Below are 16,352 nucleotides of genomic sequence, written 5' to 3'. Positions count from 1 at the left end.
ATTAAGCTAGGTCTGAATAATTGTTTGTATATTATAATATTTTATGGTGAGTGCATTCTTATGCATAATAAGCCGTTTCAAGTTCAGTAATATGTTTATTGAATTTAAGTCCAGGTGTAAGCCCAGGTATTTAACATTATATTTCCATTCTATGTTACTGTACTATTCACAAAGAACCGGTGGCAAAATTTGTTTTCGTTTCATAAATATGATTGACTCTGTTTTATTCTAATTTTATTTTATGTTATATATTCCGAAATATTTATTTAGGTGTATAAAACATTATTGTTATTTATAAATATATATGATATAGTTAATAACGTGAAAAAATGTAAAATTCATCTATTTGCGGATGACACATTAATGTATTGCATAAGTGATAACATTAAAGAAATTGTAAATAATTTAAATAATGAATTAAGTATATTAGAAATATGGTTAAAGAATAATGTACTTAAATTAAATGAGAATAAAACTAAATGTATGTTTATTAATTATAAAAATGTGTTAGATAATAGTACCAAAATAGTAATAAATAACTCTAGTATAGAAATAGTGGATAATATAAAATATTTAGGAGTAATTGTTGATACAAAATTAAATTTTAAAGAACATTGTAATTACATATTAAAAAAAATTAGTAGAAAAATAGGTTTATTATCTATATTAAGAAATATATTAAGTATAAATACAAAAAAAAAAATTTACAATAGTATAATATTGCCCCATTTTAATTATTGTGCAACACTATTAAATATGTTAAATAAATTAGATAAACAAATGTTGCAAAAATTACAAAATAGGGCAATGAGAGTAATCTTAAATAAAAATAGATTAACTAATTGTAAAAGTATGATTGATAGATTAGAATGGTTGAATGTTCAAGAAATATTGAGTATGAATGTTTTAGTATTTATATATAAGTTAGAAAATAATATGTTACCAAAATATTTTAATAAGTATTTAATAAGAAATAAAGATGTACATAAATATAATACTAGAAATAAAGAAAATTTAAAGATAATTAAGTATAAGAAAACGAGTACGGCTAGGGGAATTATGTACGGAGGTTTTGATTTATATAATAGTCTTCCAAGAGAAATCCGAAACAGCCAAAATATAACGGGTTTCATAAATGGAATAAAAAAACACCTTCGTACATATAGAAATAAATTATAATATTAAGACTTTATTTTTGTATATTTTTATTTTTTCTTTCTGTTATGTATTTTTTATATATTTTTATATATGTTTACTAAATTTGTTAGATGTAAAGATTAGCTATTAAGCTAAATAAATTAATAAAATAAAATAAATAATAAATAAATAAATGTTACTTCGATCAAACAACGGTTTGATTTTTTTTACTACGCTATCTGCTTCTCTCCCCATATGCTTTAATTTATTTTTTCGATTTAAATTATTATCTGTACATGTTTATCTTAATTTAATTGACAGGTTATCTTAATATATATTATGGCTTAACAAATTCATACGTACTAATTAGGTCAATAACTAATATTGAGGAAGTTGTGAGTAAAATATAATAACATAACGCCTAGTTGAAATATCTCCATACATACATATTGTACATATATAATATGTAGATAATGAACACGTATCATATGTATATTATACAACACGTGATATTCCATGTCAATGTGATCGAGATAAATTGGATTTTCAGTATAAAATATCATTAGGGTATGTTTAATAATAGAATTAGTTTATATATACATATTGTAAGGATGTGCTTCACTCTTAACTATTTCCCGCGAGCCCTGCTCCCAATGTTTTTTTTATAATTTATTTTCTCGGTCACCAAATTGTAATGATCGTAAAAAGATAATTAAATTATATATATATTCATTTTGAAGCTAAAACTAAACGCGAAGATTCAATCATATTAATAATATATGTCTTATATGATGATAAAATAAGTCAACTATTTAACTAAATAATTATACTCCCAAGACGCAAATTAATTATTTAAAGCAGAACTACTTTATATTTAAAAAAATATATAACAATAAATTTTGTGTTGTAAATAAGTTTAAAATAATACTTCGATACGATTTATTGCAGCTTACAAATCGTATCAAAGATCGAGTTGAACTCTTGGAGTTTTGGCGTAGCTTCGCTTTGTACGTGTTTGCTTGAGCTCTCGTTATACCAAATATAAACTGATTTGATAGTTCTGTGATTTAATCCTGGATATAAATCCCTGACTAATGTTCAAGAAAATGATTGAGTACAGTAATTTTCTGACTTATATATCTTGATAAAATGTGGAAAGAGCATCATTTATTTTAATTTTCAAGACTTTCACCAATCGCGATGATTCGTGGTCTAAGTCATTAGTATTTTTTTCGTGTTTAATTGCGTAACAGTAAATTAAAAATCGGTTAATTTGCCGATACATTACTTGTAGCTGTTTGGCAGAGATATTTTTACCCAACCCTTGTTTTTTTATTAAAGTAAGATCCAACGATTACATTACACTTATTGGAAAGTACTGTTCATATATGAATAATTGTTAATTTGGCACCTCGATGAAAATACTCCGATTTTTAGTAAATGATTATTATGCAATTAATTTCGATACAATGATTACGAGTGGTTCCGGTGGTATAATATTTGAAAAGGTTCAATTAATATATTTTAATAATAATATTTTTCACATGTACACGTATGATATATGTATATTTTTTAACAGTGTACATATTATTTAAATTCTGTCATTCATCGCGATGAAAACCTAATTTTGGCAGTGATATTCGTGTTATGTTTATAAGTTTTCAATTACTTAAAATTTATGTTATCTAAAATATTAAAAAACATAAAGTAAACAAGTTTAATCAATGTATTATTTTAGGAATATAACCAAAAAAATATTTTTCGCCGTATCTTGTAAGAATATAATAATAAATCTTATAGCAAGCCACTTTTTATTAATGTGTTACACACGTCAAAATTTAAAAATACTGTTATGTCATAAATATTAATAAAGATAAATCTCTTTTAGATTTACATTTAATGGTAAACGTAGATATTAAGATTTTTTAACTTTTAAAATTGGTGAAAAAAAATTTGAATTAACTGTTGTGTTTTATTGCTTCGTAGTATTAGGTGATGGAAATATTAAGAGCGAACTTTACAAAAACATGTTTTGAGATAATCGACTAAAACATTTAGATTTAATCCATTAATTTATGGAAAATTACGCATTTCGTGTAGAGCTTCTTATTCGGTGAACTTATATATTTACATCAATTTATTATATTGTAACCGCATATTAAGTTTATCTATTATTTTATAAGCCTTTAAGTATGTATCTTTTGAATTCAGCGTTATGTTGCTCTTCTAGGTTTGTGGAGTATTATTATAAAATAAAAATATATTAGCACCTTGTTGAATTTTCTTTTCATATTCTAGACATTTTAGCCACATTTTAAAACGTATATTTTATTTAAAATAAATAGGTAATACGTGTTTTTAAGATATGTTGTAGATTTATATAGGGTTATCCTTGAAAAGCTACAACATTAATATTTTAAAATAATGGTAATGCACCATGTGTGTAAGTACACGTTTAAAATAACCTCAAACGTTGCATAAATGTGGAATATGAATAACCAAATGCATTTTCAAAGTTCCGCCTCACTCGTATTAAATATTTGAACTCGGAATGCAAGATTTATGCAAATATTATATTCGCACCTATATTTAGATTAATGTTTATATAAGTATAAAGTACTTTGACTATCACTAGTACGTTTTTCCTTACTGATCAAACACCTGTTTCAGTCTCGTTTTTACTTAGACACAAGAACTGCATAGTGAAGCGCACTTTACACTCTAGTGGTTCGGTAAGCAGAAACCAATTTGCACTCATCCAAGGTAAATTGTGCAAATAGCACCTTCAGATTGTATAGGTGGTGTGTCGGGAGATAATGACTCTTAATCAATCAAGCTATATAATTTGATTTCCGCTTTATGTGTTGTCTCGAAATTCAATTGTACAATTGTAATGTGATTTATTTTATTTCTTTCAGAGTTCAGCAGCTGAATATATGAGACTTTTAATATGCATCCTATACCGCATCGTTTGAAAAGTGCATGACAAATGGCACTCGGCGATTACAAAGTGACTAATGGGTCTGCTTTGGGATTTGGATGCGAGCTGGTAGTGGGAAATGAGCATGCTTGCTCTCCGGAACCGCCGCCATATTACGGCTTGGACTGCTACAACCCGACTGCAAATGTGACAGTAATACCAAAATATTTCTGTACACTAAATCTAGACTATTCAAACGAAACTTTGTACTCTTGCGACTTATGCGACATCGACAGGAGAAATAATTCGCAATGCAGCCCAAATTTTCGATTGTCGATAAGTGGTTCGATTTTCGAATCGATAGTGCGGACGATTTGGCTGAGACTCCAAGATGATGTTTGTGGGGAAAGCGTCTTGGATAAGTATATTAAGACCTTGACGTGTTTCTCTAACGGTTTACAATTGTTCAACCAAACTTCGCTATTTGAAGAAACGCCCTCGAATGTGCTACAATGTTCGTGGAGTTACAGTGACGATCGAGTGAAAATTGACGAAGTTCACTACGACTGGAGTTTCCTCTTTGTGATGGTGTTTATCGTGGCGGGTGGTGTTGGTAATATCTTGGTGTGCCTAGCTGTCTGCTTGGATAGGAGACTCCAGAATGTCACAAATTATTTCCTGCTGTCGCTAGCCATCGCAGATCTTCTAGTCAGCTTGTTCGTCATGCCGTTGGGGGCTATTCCAGGGTTTTTAGGTAAGATTTCAATTCATTTAAGCATCCCAAACATAATTTAACCCAAAAATAGGCCCAAATTATATTTTTAGTTAAAATATATATATATACAATATGTGGGAGTTTATATTATAGTACACAATCATTCATCCTTTTTTTGTTTTGATGATCTTGACTGGCGTGTACAGAATAAAATACATACTACATACAATAACGTCTAGCCAACTATAGCTTTTAGATATTTACCGAGTGCTTATAAAAATCCTAATGACTCATAATGACTTGGCATATTAACTGAAGTATATAACTACTTTACTTACATTTTGTATTAATTTTATGATACAAAATCTGTTAAATATAAATTATTATAATAGCTAGTCAAAATGATCGAACTTAACTTTTGAAAATCAATCAGTCTATTCTTGAAAATTAAATCAAACACTTTAATTACATTATAATAAATGTATATAGAACATAAAAATAGAAAAGGCAACACTAACAAAAAAGGCACTAAAGACACAATTTACGGACCTATTACCAAGGGGCACAGATTCTCGACGACTATTTTCAGTGGTGTGCGTTCTGGTGTCGTTGTCTTCAAAAGAATGAGGTGGTGCAGACTTCTGGCTCAAAAAAATACCTCAGTTTGTAGAGGCAGCTCTAAATCTGCTGTTGGGAGCCATAAATGTGGACTGAGATTTTTGGGTAACTTGACCTGACTCTTGAGGGCCTAGTTTTGTGTATGTAGCGTGGAGGCTGCAGTCTTGGAGGGACTTGATGGAGGTCCTTCTAAGTAGATTGAAGTTAGGTTTGGGTATACAGAAAATGTATGTTTCGCAACTTTCATAGACATTTTATATCAACTTATAATTTCACTAGCGCATCAGTTAAATTATACAAACATATTTCTACCGATGAAAATGTATCCAGATATGTCTTCACCGAAAATTCAGTAAATATATAACTTCGTTGGTAGTACACATTCGCAATGTCTAAGAAACGCTTAACCTGTTTTATATTATTAAATCATATAGAACATTTTTTCGTATTTTTATCATAATTGAATGGTAATACAATATTTCAATAGATTTATCCTTGTTATTAAACGTTCATATTATATGTATAATATGCTGCTTTTAATATGCGTTAAGTGTTAAGTGTTAAGATCATACGTATATTATTTCAACTTTAAATGGAATTATAATATAATATATTATCCTTAATATTTTACAAAACAAAAACATCATTATACATTCAGTTACATATTAACCATATTTTGTATAAACCTGCTTCTTCCTCGTGCTCAAAAAGGTGTGTCAACGAATCGTCGCCAAATTAAATTAGCAAGCAATGCCTTTTGTCCTGTGTTGATCGAATTTACTTTCCGGACAAAAACAATAGGCGTGTTCTGAATCATTAGTTCCGAAAATTGTTCAGGCGCATTAATAAGAGCGATCTCTTTTTTCTTCTTTAGTAATTAAATTCATAGAAATCAATATTTTAATAATTCTATGAAATAAATGTTAATCGAAAACCGTAACATAACCTTCGAAAAATCAATTGAAAGAAAAATACATTTTCTTTAAACAATTTATACCCCACAAATAATCGCTAAATTTAAAAATATAATTTTAATTAAAAAAATAGTTAAACACCGATAGTAAATATGCTTTGTACTACTTTATCGCACATATTGCGAGATACTAAATAATTCATAAGTGAGTTAATGAGTAGTATTACTCACTTATTCTGCAGTATAACTTAATTATTCATACCGAAACTATTGAGAAAATTCAGTTTCTCAACAATTATCTACACCTAGCGATTATTTTTCATTAAAAAAAATATATGGCATTATATTTGCAGTACTTTATTAATGTAAAAAAAAATATGATTAGGCTTAAAGATTTTTTTATCGTATCATATTATCGTAATACTTTTTCTGTTTTTATCATATCATATTACAAATACTTCTGTTTTAACTGGTATAATATCATACACGACATATTATCACATGTATATTTCTATTGCCGTTTCAACTGTGTAAATACATGCAACTTAAAAGTATCCCCTTTTGCTGTTTAACCTAACAAAAACGATAAGTGCAAAGTTGAACGATATGTATGATATACAGAGCTGTTTTGATGAAAGACGCAAACTAGATGGATGCCTAGAGCGTCGATTGAAGGGGATGCCATAAAATTTCTAAAGAAACTTTTCTGTGTGCAGGAACTTTCAGGTTGTCCGGTAAAAAGTGTTGTTGTTCAACATCTATTTAAATATTGTCGCATCGATAACGTGATTGAGTTAAAATGTGATTTGAGTAAAATTACTGCTACAAATAATATACATTTTTTCTGGAAATTACTTTTTCAATATATTAAATTAATTAAAATAAATTTTATGGATCGAGAAACTATGACAATCCATTACTTTGAACCTTTTCGTGATGAATGCTATAATACGATCCTATTTTATTCACGCTCGGTGAGATATTATTGAATATTTGTTTCCTTAAAAACTTGAAAAATTAAATAAAATTTTTAATACTATTAAATTCTATATAATAAAATATTGTTAATATATGCTGTACTGTAATAAAATTATATACTGAATCAGAGTCGGGTAAATTCAAGTGGACTTGTTCAAATGCATTTCCGTTTAGCAGTGACGATTTTCCAGTTTGACTAAATACATGTAGTATATAGTAAGCTTTCGAGTGCAACTTGCTTTATAAATACCATTTATAAAGCTTATTATTAATACTTCTTTACTTGCGTCTCATTGAGCTTAAAACCATGTTTTTAAGTATTGAAGATAAAAGCTATGTTTATTTATTACTAGGTCATGGCAATAAAGATTTAACATTAAGATAATATGTAATATATTTTTATAAAATATATTGAATTAATCAAATGCAAAATTTTAGTTATCATGCAAGATATGATTTAATGTCAAATTTTCCATGCAAAGTGTTTTTAATAACGTAACACTGTCTCACTTGATGTCATGAGATAGGGTCATACAATGTGTGACCTCACACGGAGTTATGACTTCATAGCAGTATCAAATTTCATCGCGTAGATTAAAACTTTAACACAATGTCAAGATTGTGAAAAGATCAAATTTTGCAGCATATACTTAATATTCTATACGGTTCATAGATTTTTTCTTATTTTTTTATATATGCATAGATTATCCTTTATTATGGAATATTTTTATACACGTATAGTTCATAATATTTATATATACAAATACAGTGGCTAATAATATTTGAAATTCAATTTTTATTTTACAAATAGTATACCATTGAATAAGTAACTTGGGATAAAAAATACGAATACTGTATATATTTTAATAAGTATTGAAAAAAAAAAATTTTATAAATCTACATTTATTTTATTGCACTGAAATTTTCTATTACACATTTTAAATTATTAAGAAATATTTTACTCTGGCAAAAATATGGAATGAATGGCAAAGTAAAATTTTTATAGATATAAAATACGTATGTTCTTTCATATTTCTGTGAAACTTTTCGCGTAAATCGAGAAACATAATATTTTAAACTCGACGCTCCAGTTGGATTAGTCGTGGAAGATCTGCAGCGATCCTCTCATTTATTTTATGTAAGTTTAAAATAAAAAACGAAAAATCGCATTAAATATTTATGTATTTAATTATAGTAATAAAAATTTACGAATAGTTAGTCTAATCGACAGATATTCAAGTAATATTGTTTAAATATTTTATAAATGATATTATTTTTTAATGTGCATTGTTTAAATTATTAACATTTATATAATATTGGTAAAACAGATCAATGTATATCATATTTTTTTAATTTAAATATTATGTTATCTTGAGGATAATGACGTTTTTTAAAAATTTAACTTTTAACAGTTAGTGGTACCATGGTCTTTGACACCCGAGTACATATTTTCAAAAAAATCGCCCCTAAATTTTACAATGGCAGAATTTTAGCCATGTGAACAAGTTATACCAAATTGCATGGTATATCAATTTATTAAAAAAATTGGCCTTTAAAAACATTTGTAAAGTAGTAGGACGATGTTGTCCTAGCTGTAGTAATGTAAGCTAATCAAACTTAAAATATACATCAGCTGGCCGAGAATCTAAACCAATCTGATTTTACAGTGCATAGTATATTCAAGCTGAAACGCCTTTTCCCGATCATTTGTTAAACGGGGATGAGAAATGGATGTTGTGCAACGACATATAAGACAGTGTTTATCTAAAGGTCATGTAGAATACCAACTTTTAAGCACGAGCTTACTGTAATCAAATTCATTTTGTCTATACGCTGGAATTGCAAAGGAATTTTGTATTACGAAATTCTTAACCCTGGCCAAACAATAACAGAATTGTCCCCACTCATAAATCTTTGCTGGATGGTTTTATCTTATTCGCCTTATTCTCCATACCATGCTTTTTCTGATTATCATTTATTTTAATCAATACAACGTTTCCTAGATGAAAAAAAGTATCAAAATAAGTAAAAAGGTAGCAGTAGGAATATTTATACTTTAAGCTGTTAATATTTTACATTTAAAAAAAATATAACAATGAAAATATATTTAAAGAAAATATTGATTTTTAATAAATAAACAATATTTTATGGAAAGTAATGCTTTACAAGAAACAAGCTTTAAAATCTTATAAATTTTAACTTTTTTCCTGCACGGCCTAATTTAGCAAATTATTTTTCTTCTAGCTAACACGCTTTTGTGATCCTTATTCTGTGAAAGTATTTCTGTTTGCCACAGTATAGCCTTTAATGGCCTCGATGGAGAAAATGTCTTAAAATCAAATTATTTGTGTCAGTCTATCTACATTTTGCTTGATTCAGTGTTGGCATGCTAAAATCCATCTAATTTGGAAAGAGGTGATAAGCCAGTGGTTAAAGAAACACCAGCTTCAGGTTAAGAAAAATAAAGTGCGCAGTCCAATCCGCTCTGGTCGACGACCTGTGATCAATTGTAAAGCGTGGCTCAAAACTGTTGATACCCCTGGCGAAAATTTATCGGTACCTTTCATTTTAATTGTAATAGCAACTCTTTATATATTGTTTTTAATTAAAGCAATTTTAAATTTAATCACAAAAACCACGTTATCTTGTTTTTTTCGAATGGTTTCCACAATAAAATAAAGGTAAAAATTACAAAAGTCATATTAAAAATATTAACAATATGAAAACAAACTGAAATATAATCGTTATTAGACAAATAAGTGATTAATATTATTTTTCGACAAATAATTATATATTATAATAATTAAATATCTTTAAAGTATCTTTTAACAATTTTATTAAAATTCATAAACCATAATATTTTGCTTTTTTCTAAGATAAAATGGCTTAATTTTTTATATTTTAGCTTTAATGTTATTTTTTATTACAGCCCTGTTGCATATCGGCAAAAAATGTTTTTCTATTAGAGGTACGTAAGGAAGGGGAAATCTTTTTAATAAAAATAAATGTACTTTATTTTAAAAGGATAAATTTAACGTAAAATTATTTTTGGTTTGTTTTTATGAAATACACATGTTTGACTTTTTTTTTAAATATTTTTTATTTGTTGCGTTGTTTGCTTATTTGTCATTTCAACGAAATTTTTCATTTTTTTGGAAAGCAATAATGAAAAAAACACGACCTTTATTATTTAAATAATAACAAAATACTGTTAATTTATTTATACTCTAGGGCAATTAGACACCTAAGATTATTTATTATAACATAATTAATTATTATGCAATAAAAAAGCTAAGTTAAAGATAACCAAATTTTATTGCCTGAGTATTCCTCCAATTCGTGTTTTTTTTATATTTTACCTCAATATTTTTAAAATAATACTGTAAAATGTATGTTTATGTGAAATTGTATTTCTCAAGAACATTAAGAGCGAACTCAGCAAAACTTTTTTTTATATTACTTATAAGTGTTTTTTTAATTTGTTACAAAAGTAGCATGGTATGAAATCGATTTTCTAATTCTCTCAAAGCTTAAAATACAATAAATAATATTGCCATGGGGTTGAGCTATTCCAAATGATAATATATTTTTTTTCCATACTTACTAACATTACAGTCACCTGTTATTATTCTTTATTTAATAAATTTATTAAATTCGCCCTTAACAGTATCAGCGCGAAATTCTCAATTTTTAATATTTATTATAATAAAATCGTTTTAAAATAATACCATAATAAAGTTTGTATCGTATCGTATTTAGACTAACGGGAAGTTTTTCAATTTTAAAGGTTATTCGATCGGAATAATATAGACAAAGAAATTTACATTTCTTTAATTTTAAATTATATCGAAAAATTTATAGAAACTGCGTTAGCTTAAAAAATAACCAACTAGTCATGCTCAAAGCGTTGATACCAGTAAGAAATTACATCTTAATCACAAAGATATATTTATCTAACATATTATTTTGTACTTTATATTTATTATACTTCATGTATATAGTAGTATGCGTATCGATTTCTACAATTTTTTATGTAACCTTTGAAACGAAGTAAATTTAAGTCGAATTGCCTGACCATGTTTAAACGAAACTATAGCTCCGAAATGCACTTCAAAGTCAAAATGCGCGATTCGATAAATATTTTCGCATGACTTATCGCACAAAACCTTTTAGTCTAGTTGAACAGGAGTAGTTTATTTTTATTTATTTTTTGGGAAAGTATACTATAGTACATATGTACATCTCGGCAAGTTTTGTTATAGGTACTTGAGCCTTCCCTTGGCCACTCGTTCGTTTGTAACGTCAGTATTTCATTCTTAAACTATTAGAGTTACGTTTTTACTTTGCAAAAAATATGATACTCTTTAAAGTAGACGTTTCTAGCACAATAAAGAACGTTTTATAGTAAACCCACCGAGATTCCGTGCACGTACAGCTCGTTTCGCATAATACGCGTGCAAATCAAATTAAAAAGTGCCTCGGCGGGCAAATTAGTCTTCCTCGGCTACGTTTCAACTTGTTTTCAATTTCGTACGTTTCAACAGAGAGAGCTTTCGCGTCCGACGACGAAATTGCATCTGTGTGTGTGTATGTGTGTATATTCTGTGGGAAGGCGAACGGACAGGATCTCATATTACCTAAAAGCGGTTGGTTGTAGCGGCTTTGCGAAACTCCCATAGAAATTTGTTTACATGATGGATACTGCACAGGTTTCAATTTTGCCATGGAACAATTTAAAAGTGCTCTAATACGAAGTGAACTAGTACGAGTAATCTCTCAAGTAATATGAATAAAAGTAGATTAGTAAATGCAATTACAGATTATTTTCTGGTTCACGAAATATCAGCAATTTATTTAATAAAAAAAAAATTATATATAATTTTGGAATTTATTCACTACAAAATAAAATACGTTATATTGTTTTTTTTTTATTAAGTTGAAAAGGTTACGCAAGGATTATTCTAACATAATTTTATTTTCATAATATAAAGAAAGATATACGATCTTTGGAATTACGGAACACACTCGCTGAATGACCATCTCGCAAAAAAAATAACCGCTAATATAAAATAATGATACTGTTCACGTACGTTGTGAGGCGAGCTCGAATATTATTACGATTTTTTATTATAATACATAAAAGGCTCGCGGTTTTATCATTTTTACCTTTCAATCGCAATAAGGAACATTCGATGTAATTTATTTTCAATTTGCTCTGCAGTAAATGGCAGCTTTCGGAAGCTCTCGAAAATATTTTTGCATCGCAAAAAGTTACGAAGGAATTACTGAAAATGTTTACTGCTCGAAACGATTTCGTATTTTATCAATTAAATGCTTTCAAACAAATTTTGGTATGTAGAATAAAACGACTTTGTTAACTTTAGAACTCGGTTAAAATATAAATATTTGGAATTAGCAACAATTTGTAAAACGGCTTAATTTTATTTGAGTTCAAACAGCGTGAAAATTTCTGCGTAGTATTTTAAAACGGAATACAAACAAGGAATAATATAAATGGTTAAAACATTTATTTAAACATTGGCTTACTATTTAAATAATAATAAGCAATGCCTTTCAATTTAAAGTTGAACTACATGGAGAAACTTGTGCAATTATTATTATATTGATAATTCGTCACAAACTGTAAAGTGAGAAAACTTGGAAAGCTTTCGCTACGCGGTGTTAATTGGAAAAGTTTGAAATCACTAAAGCAAGCATCAACCATAAACTGGCAACACTTCCTCTCAGCTCCTTTTAACTACTTAATGTTACATATTCTCACGTATGCTTTTAAACTCGTATGCCTACATAATAATCATGAGCACTAACTGTATCTCTTATACATTTATATACTATTTATATAAAAAAGGCAAAATAATATTTTCTAATATAAAACAAATTAAAATTCTATTAATCCGTGCTTACCTTTAAAAATCAAAATCAGCTGAACAGATTTTTGATGCAAATTTTATAATATTTTAAGATATTTTTTCTGAACGGTAGTTTTTTTAGTGTTATTACGCAAATGTAGTATTGAATATTCTTTTTTATTGTAAACTCTTTTGTCTGGAAAATTGCTTACTTATTTCTCATAATATTTAAAATGGCATTTTAAATGACCTAAGTGCTAACAGTGCAGCTGGTTATTTAAATGCATTGATAAAAAATATATTATAATACGGAAAATATACATTTCCTATGACTATCCAAAAAGATTGTACCACCAACACTTCTACTCTCACTGCACTTTCCATTTTTTCGAATTAAATTATAGTATATCATATTATAAAATAAATAATACTATTGTATATTATAATTTAAAAACATAAATTTTCATAAGATTAGATACCGTTTTAAATATAAACGTATAAAACCGCGCAGCCAAAATCAGGCGAAGGGTCTGTACCCCTAGATAATTTGCTCCGTAAACAATGACTTTTTATTAAATTATTAAAAAAAAATGTAATTAAATACAGTGACTGTTTAAATTTGAAATGGCTTAAATCGCTTATAATACATCAGCAAATCTTGTTTAATTTCTGAATACTTAGCAATAGAAAGCAAATAAAACAAAATTTAAAAAATATTATTTAAATAAAAAATATTACATTGCTAATAAACTGTTTCAATCAATCCTGGTATTAAGTGTATCAAAAAATGGGATTGCAATCCAATATAATATACACAAACAAAGTTTAAAATTTAACACCCGGATTTGTATATGTGTCATTAAAACATGATATCATATAAATGTAATGTTTTCGTGATATCCCTGACATCCAATAAACAAAACAAAGCGATTATATTCCACTACGAAAAAATATAATGAAAGCGATTCATCTACACACCGTACAATATTACATTTATACACGTAAGCTCATCGTATTAAAGCTTTATACAAGCACAGCACGGTAGTACATTATTCTCGCTTTATATATTTATTAAAACACTGTGTATTATTTACGGAAAAATACGTTTGCAACTAACCGTGTTTTTTCTCCTTCAAAAATAAAAGCAGATCGAGTATTGCATTTGTAGTGTTAATTTGGCCGAAAGAAATTCTCGCGACGTAGTCCACTTTGAAGGAAATTTTGCCGAGCAGAGCTTTACGAGAGTTATCCCGGGCCTATACGAGGAAAGTGTTAAATTTGCTTTATAAGCGGTCACGTACGTCGTGCTAGCTGAAGGTGCGTGGCCCTCGACAAGCCTAATCTCGCCGACGAGAAGATTCCCCAAGACGTGATCGCAGTTTTTATAACAATCTAAACAGAGGTGTCTAACTTGAGTTTATATTGGGGCGTATTGAACAATTCAATGTTATTTGGCAATGGGTATAGAAATAAAAATTGAACAGAATTTAGCCAAAACCGAAATATTGTAATCGGTGAATAAAAGTTTCACCACATTCTTCCAAGATTTTGAGTGCCTGCACACTGTGCTTATCAACTGTTCAATCCTGACTTTACTCCACCAACATATACAGCTGATTGTAAAGGACTGTTTGAACCGTTAAAAATATCATAAATTTAAATTAATTGGATTTTTTTTTGTGTGTACTAATCCATATTTATAATGCAATTCAGAATGTTTCTCTGTAGTCTTTGATCTTACATTTTTGATCTTTGAAAATAATTGCTTCAAGTTATATGTATTCTGAAAAACGCTATCTGCTAAATAGCTTATTTATGTAAGTTCTGAAACAACTTTTCATCAAGATACACGTAAACATAAAATAATACTAGTGTAAGTTGTTTTGATATTGTTGTTGCTTTATGAAACAATCAATTGTAATTGATATTTTTCATTAATCATATGGATTTGTATGGAAAATAGATTACTAAAATAAATCATACATTGTAGTGACTAGGTATTGTGGCCCGCGGGCCGAATGTTGGACTCCTATGGTCTAAAGCAGTGATTTTTAAACTGTACGCGCCCCATATTTTTAATAAAATAATCTTGGTGCTCAAAAAAAAATCAAGCACATTTGTAGATAGTAAAAATATGTTTTGAATAATAACAATTAGATTTACTTACATGCATGTTTATAAATGAATTTATTTTTAATGCATTGGATGAACTATCTATCAACGCAAAGTTAATCAAATTGTGGTATTATCGATGAAAGTATTACTCAGAGCTATTTTTTGACCACAAAAAGAGGTCAATATTTTAATTTAATAGCAGAAAATCCCGTCTCACATAAATATGATTTTTAGTCCCAATCAATGTAGTACCGTATGATAAATATATCAGTTATTTATTTTTAAAAGTTAATGATCCAAATGATGTTCATCGACAAATAGATTATGAGCACAATGCGAATTTCGTGTAATTAAAATCATTGAAATAATATAAAAAGTGCATAATCAAAATTTTCAAATATAAAACTAAAACAATTTTCTTCTTTTTAATATTATTTTTGGTAAAATTTGATCTGCTTTTATTTTTAGAGAGAAAAGAAACGATTAGTTGCAGACGTATTTTGGCGTAAAATATTTTTTTGTGATTTGAGATTCCCATAGCTTTAATATTTTTATGATTGCTTTTACATTTTTTTTTGAATCAGTATATGAATATGTGGTCCTTGCATAAATTAATTTAAAGCAATTAACTAAATAGGTAGTATAAAAAATAAATTTATCCTTCCTAAATAAAGTTTAACTTTTTTGTGGTTTTAATCAAGGAAAACAGCAATTTCTCCTTCAAGTTCATATCCCTTTGAATCACTATTACACAAGATAGTCAACGCACTTTATAATAGTAAATTAATATGATATATTAAACTCTCATATCATAAAACTCTTTCCAAAACTGTGTTTTTATGTAATTTATGTTCAAATATCTCGTGCAAAGATCCACCGATATATCATTAATTTTTCTTCGAAATATATTATCCACAAGTGATTGATTATGATTAACATAAAACATTTTTCATCCAAATCAATAGCTGTTGTCAAAACAATATTTTTTTTATTGGTGTTTTTTTACATTTTGTGATTCTGTATAAAACTTGACACAATTCTATTTATTAAACCTTTATTTATTAAACTTTTCTTTGAAAAATTACT

At 27.8% G+C, this 16,352-nt stretch overlaps 1 protein-coding gene across 1 annotated transcript in view; it reads left to right on the top strand.

The window, feature by feature from the left end:
• The window catches only part of 5-HT2A (5-hydroxytryptamine receptor 2A), a 131,384-nt gene that overhangs the window by 67,674 nt on the left and 47,358 nt on the right, over positions 1-16,352 (top strand). Inside the window, exon 2 of the mRNA XM_088182389.1 lies at positions 4,056-4,811. Within this exon, the coding sequence (XP_088038515.1) occupies positions 4,127-4,811 (685 nt within the window). The 5' untranslated portion in view covers positions 4,056-4,126. The remainder of the gene's footprint in view (positions 1-4,055; positions 4,812-16,352) is intronic.

Source organism: Plectrocnemia conspersa, unplaced genomic scaffold (assembly GCF_051122295.1).
Source record: "Plectrocnemia conspersa isolate PC_06_02 unplaced genomic scaffold, ASM5112229v1 ptg000001l, whole genome shotgun sequence".
In the NCBI taxonomy this organism is placed as follows: Eukaryota; Metazoa; Arthropoda; class Insecta; order Trichoptera; family Polycentropodidae; genus Plectrocnemia; species Plectrocnemia conspersa.
The sequence above is the reverse complement of the archived record's forward strand: the minus strand, read 5'-3'. Positions and strand labels throughout refer to the sequence as shown.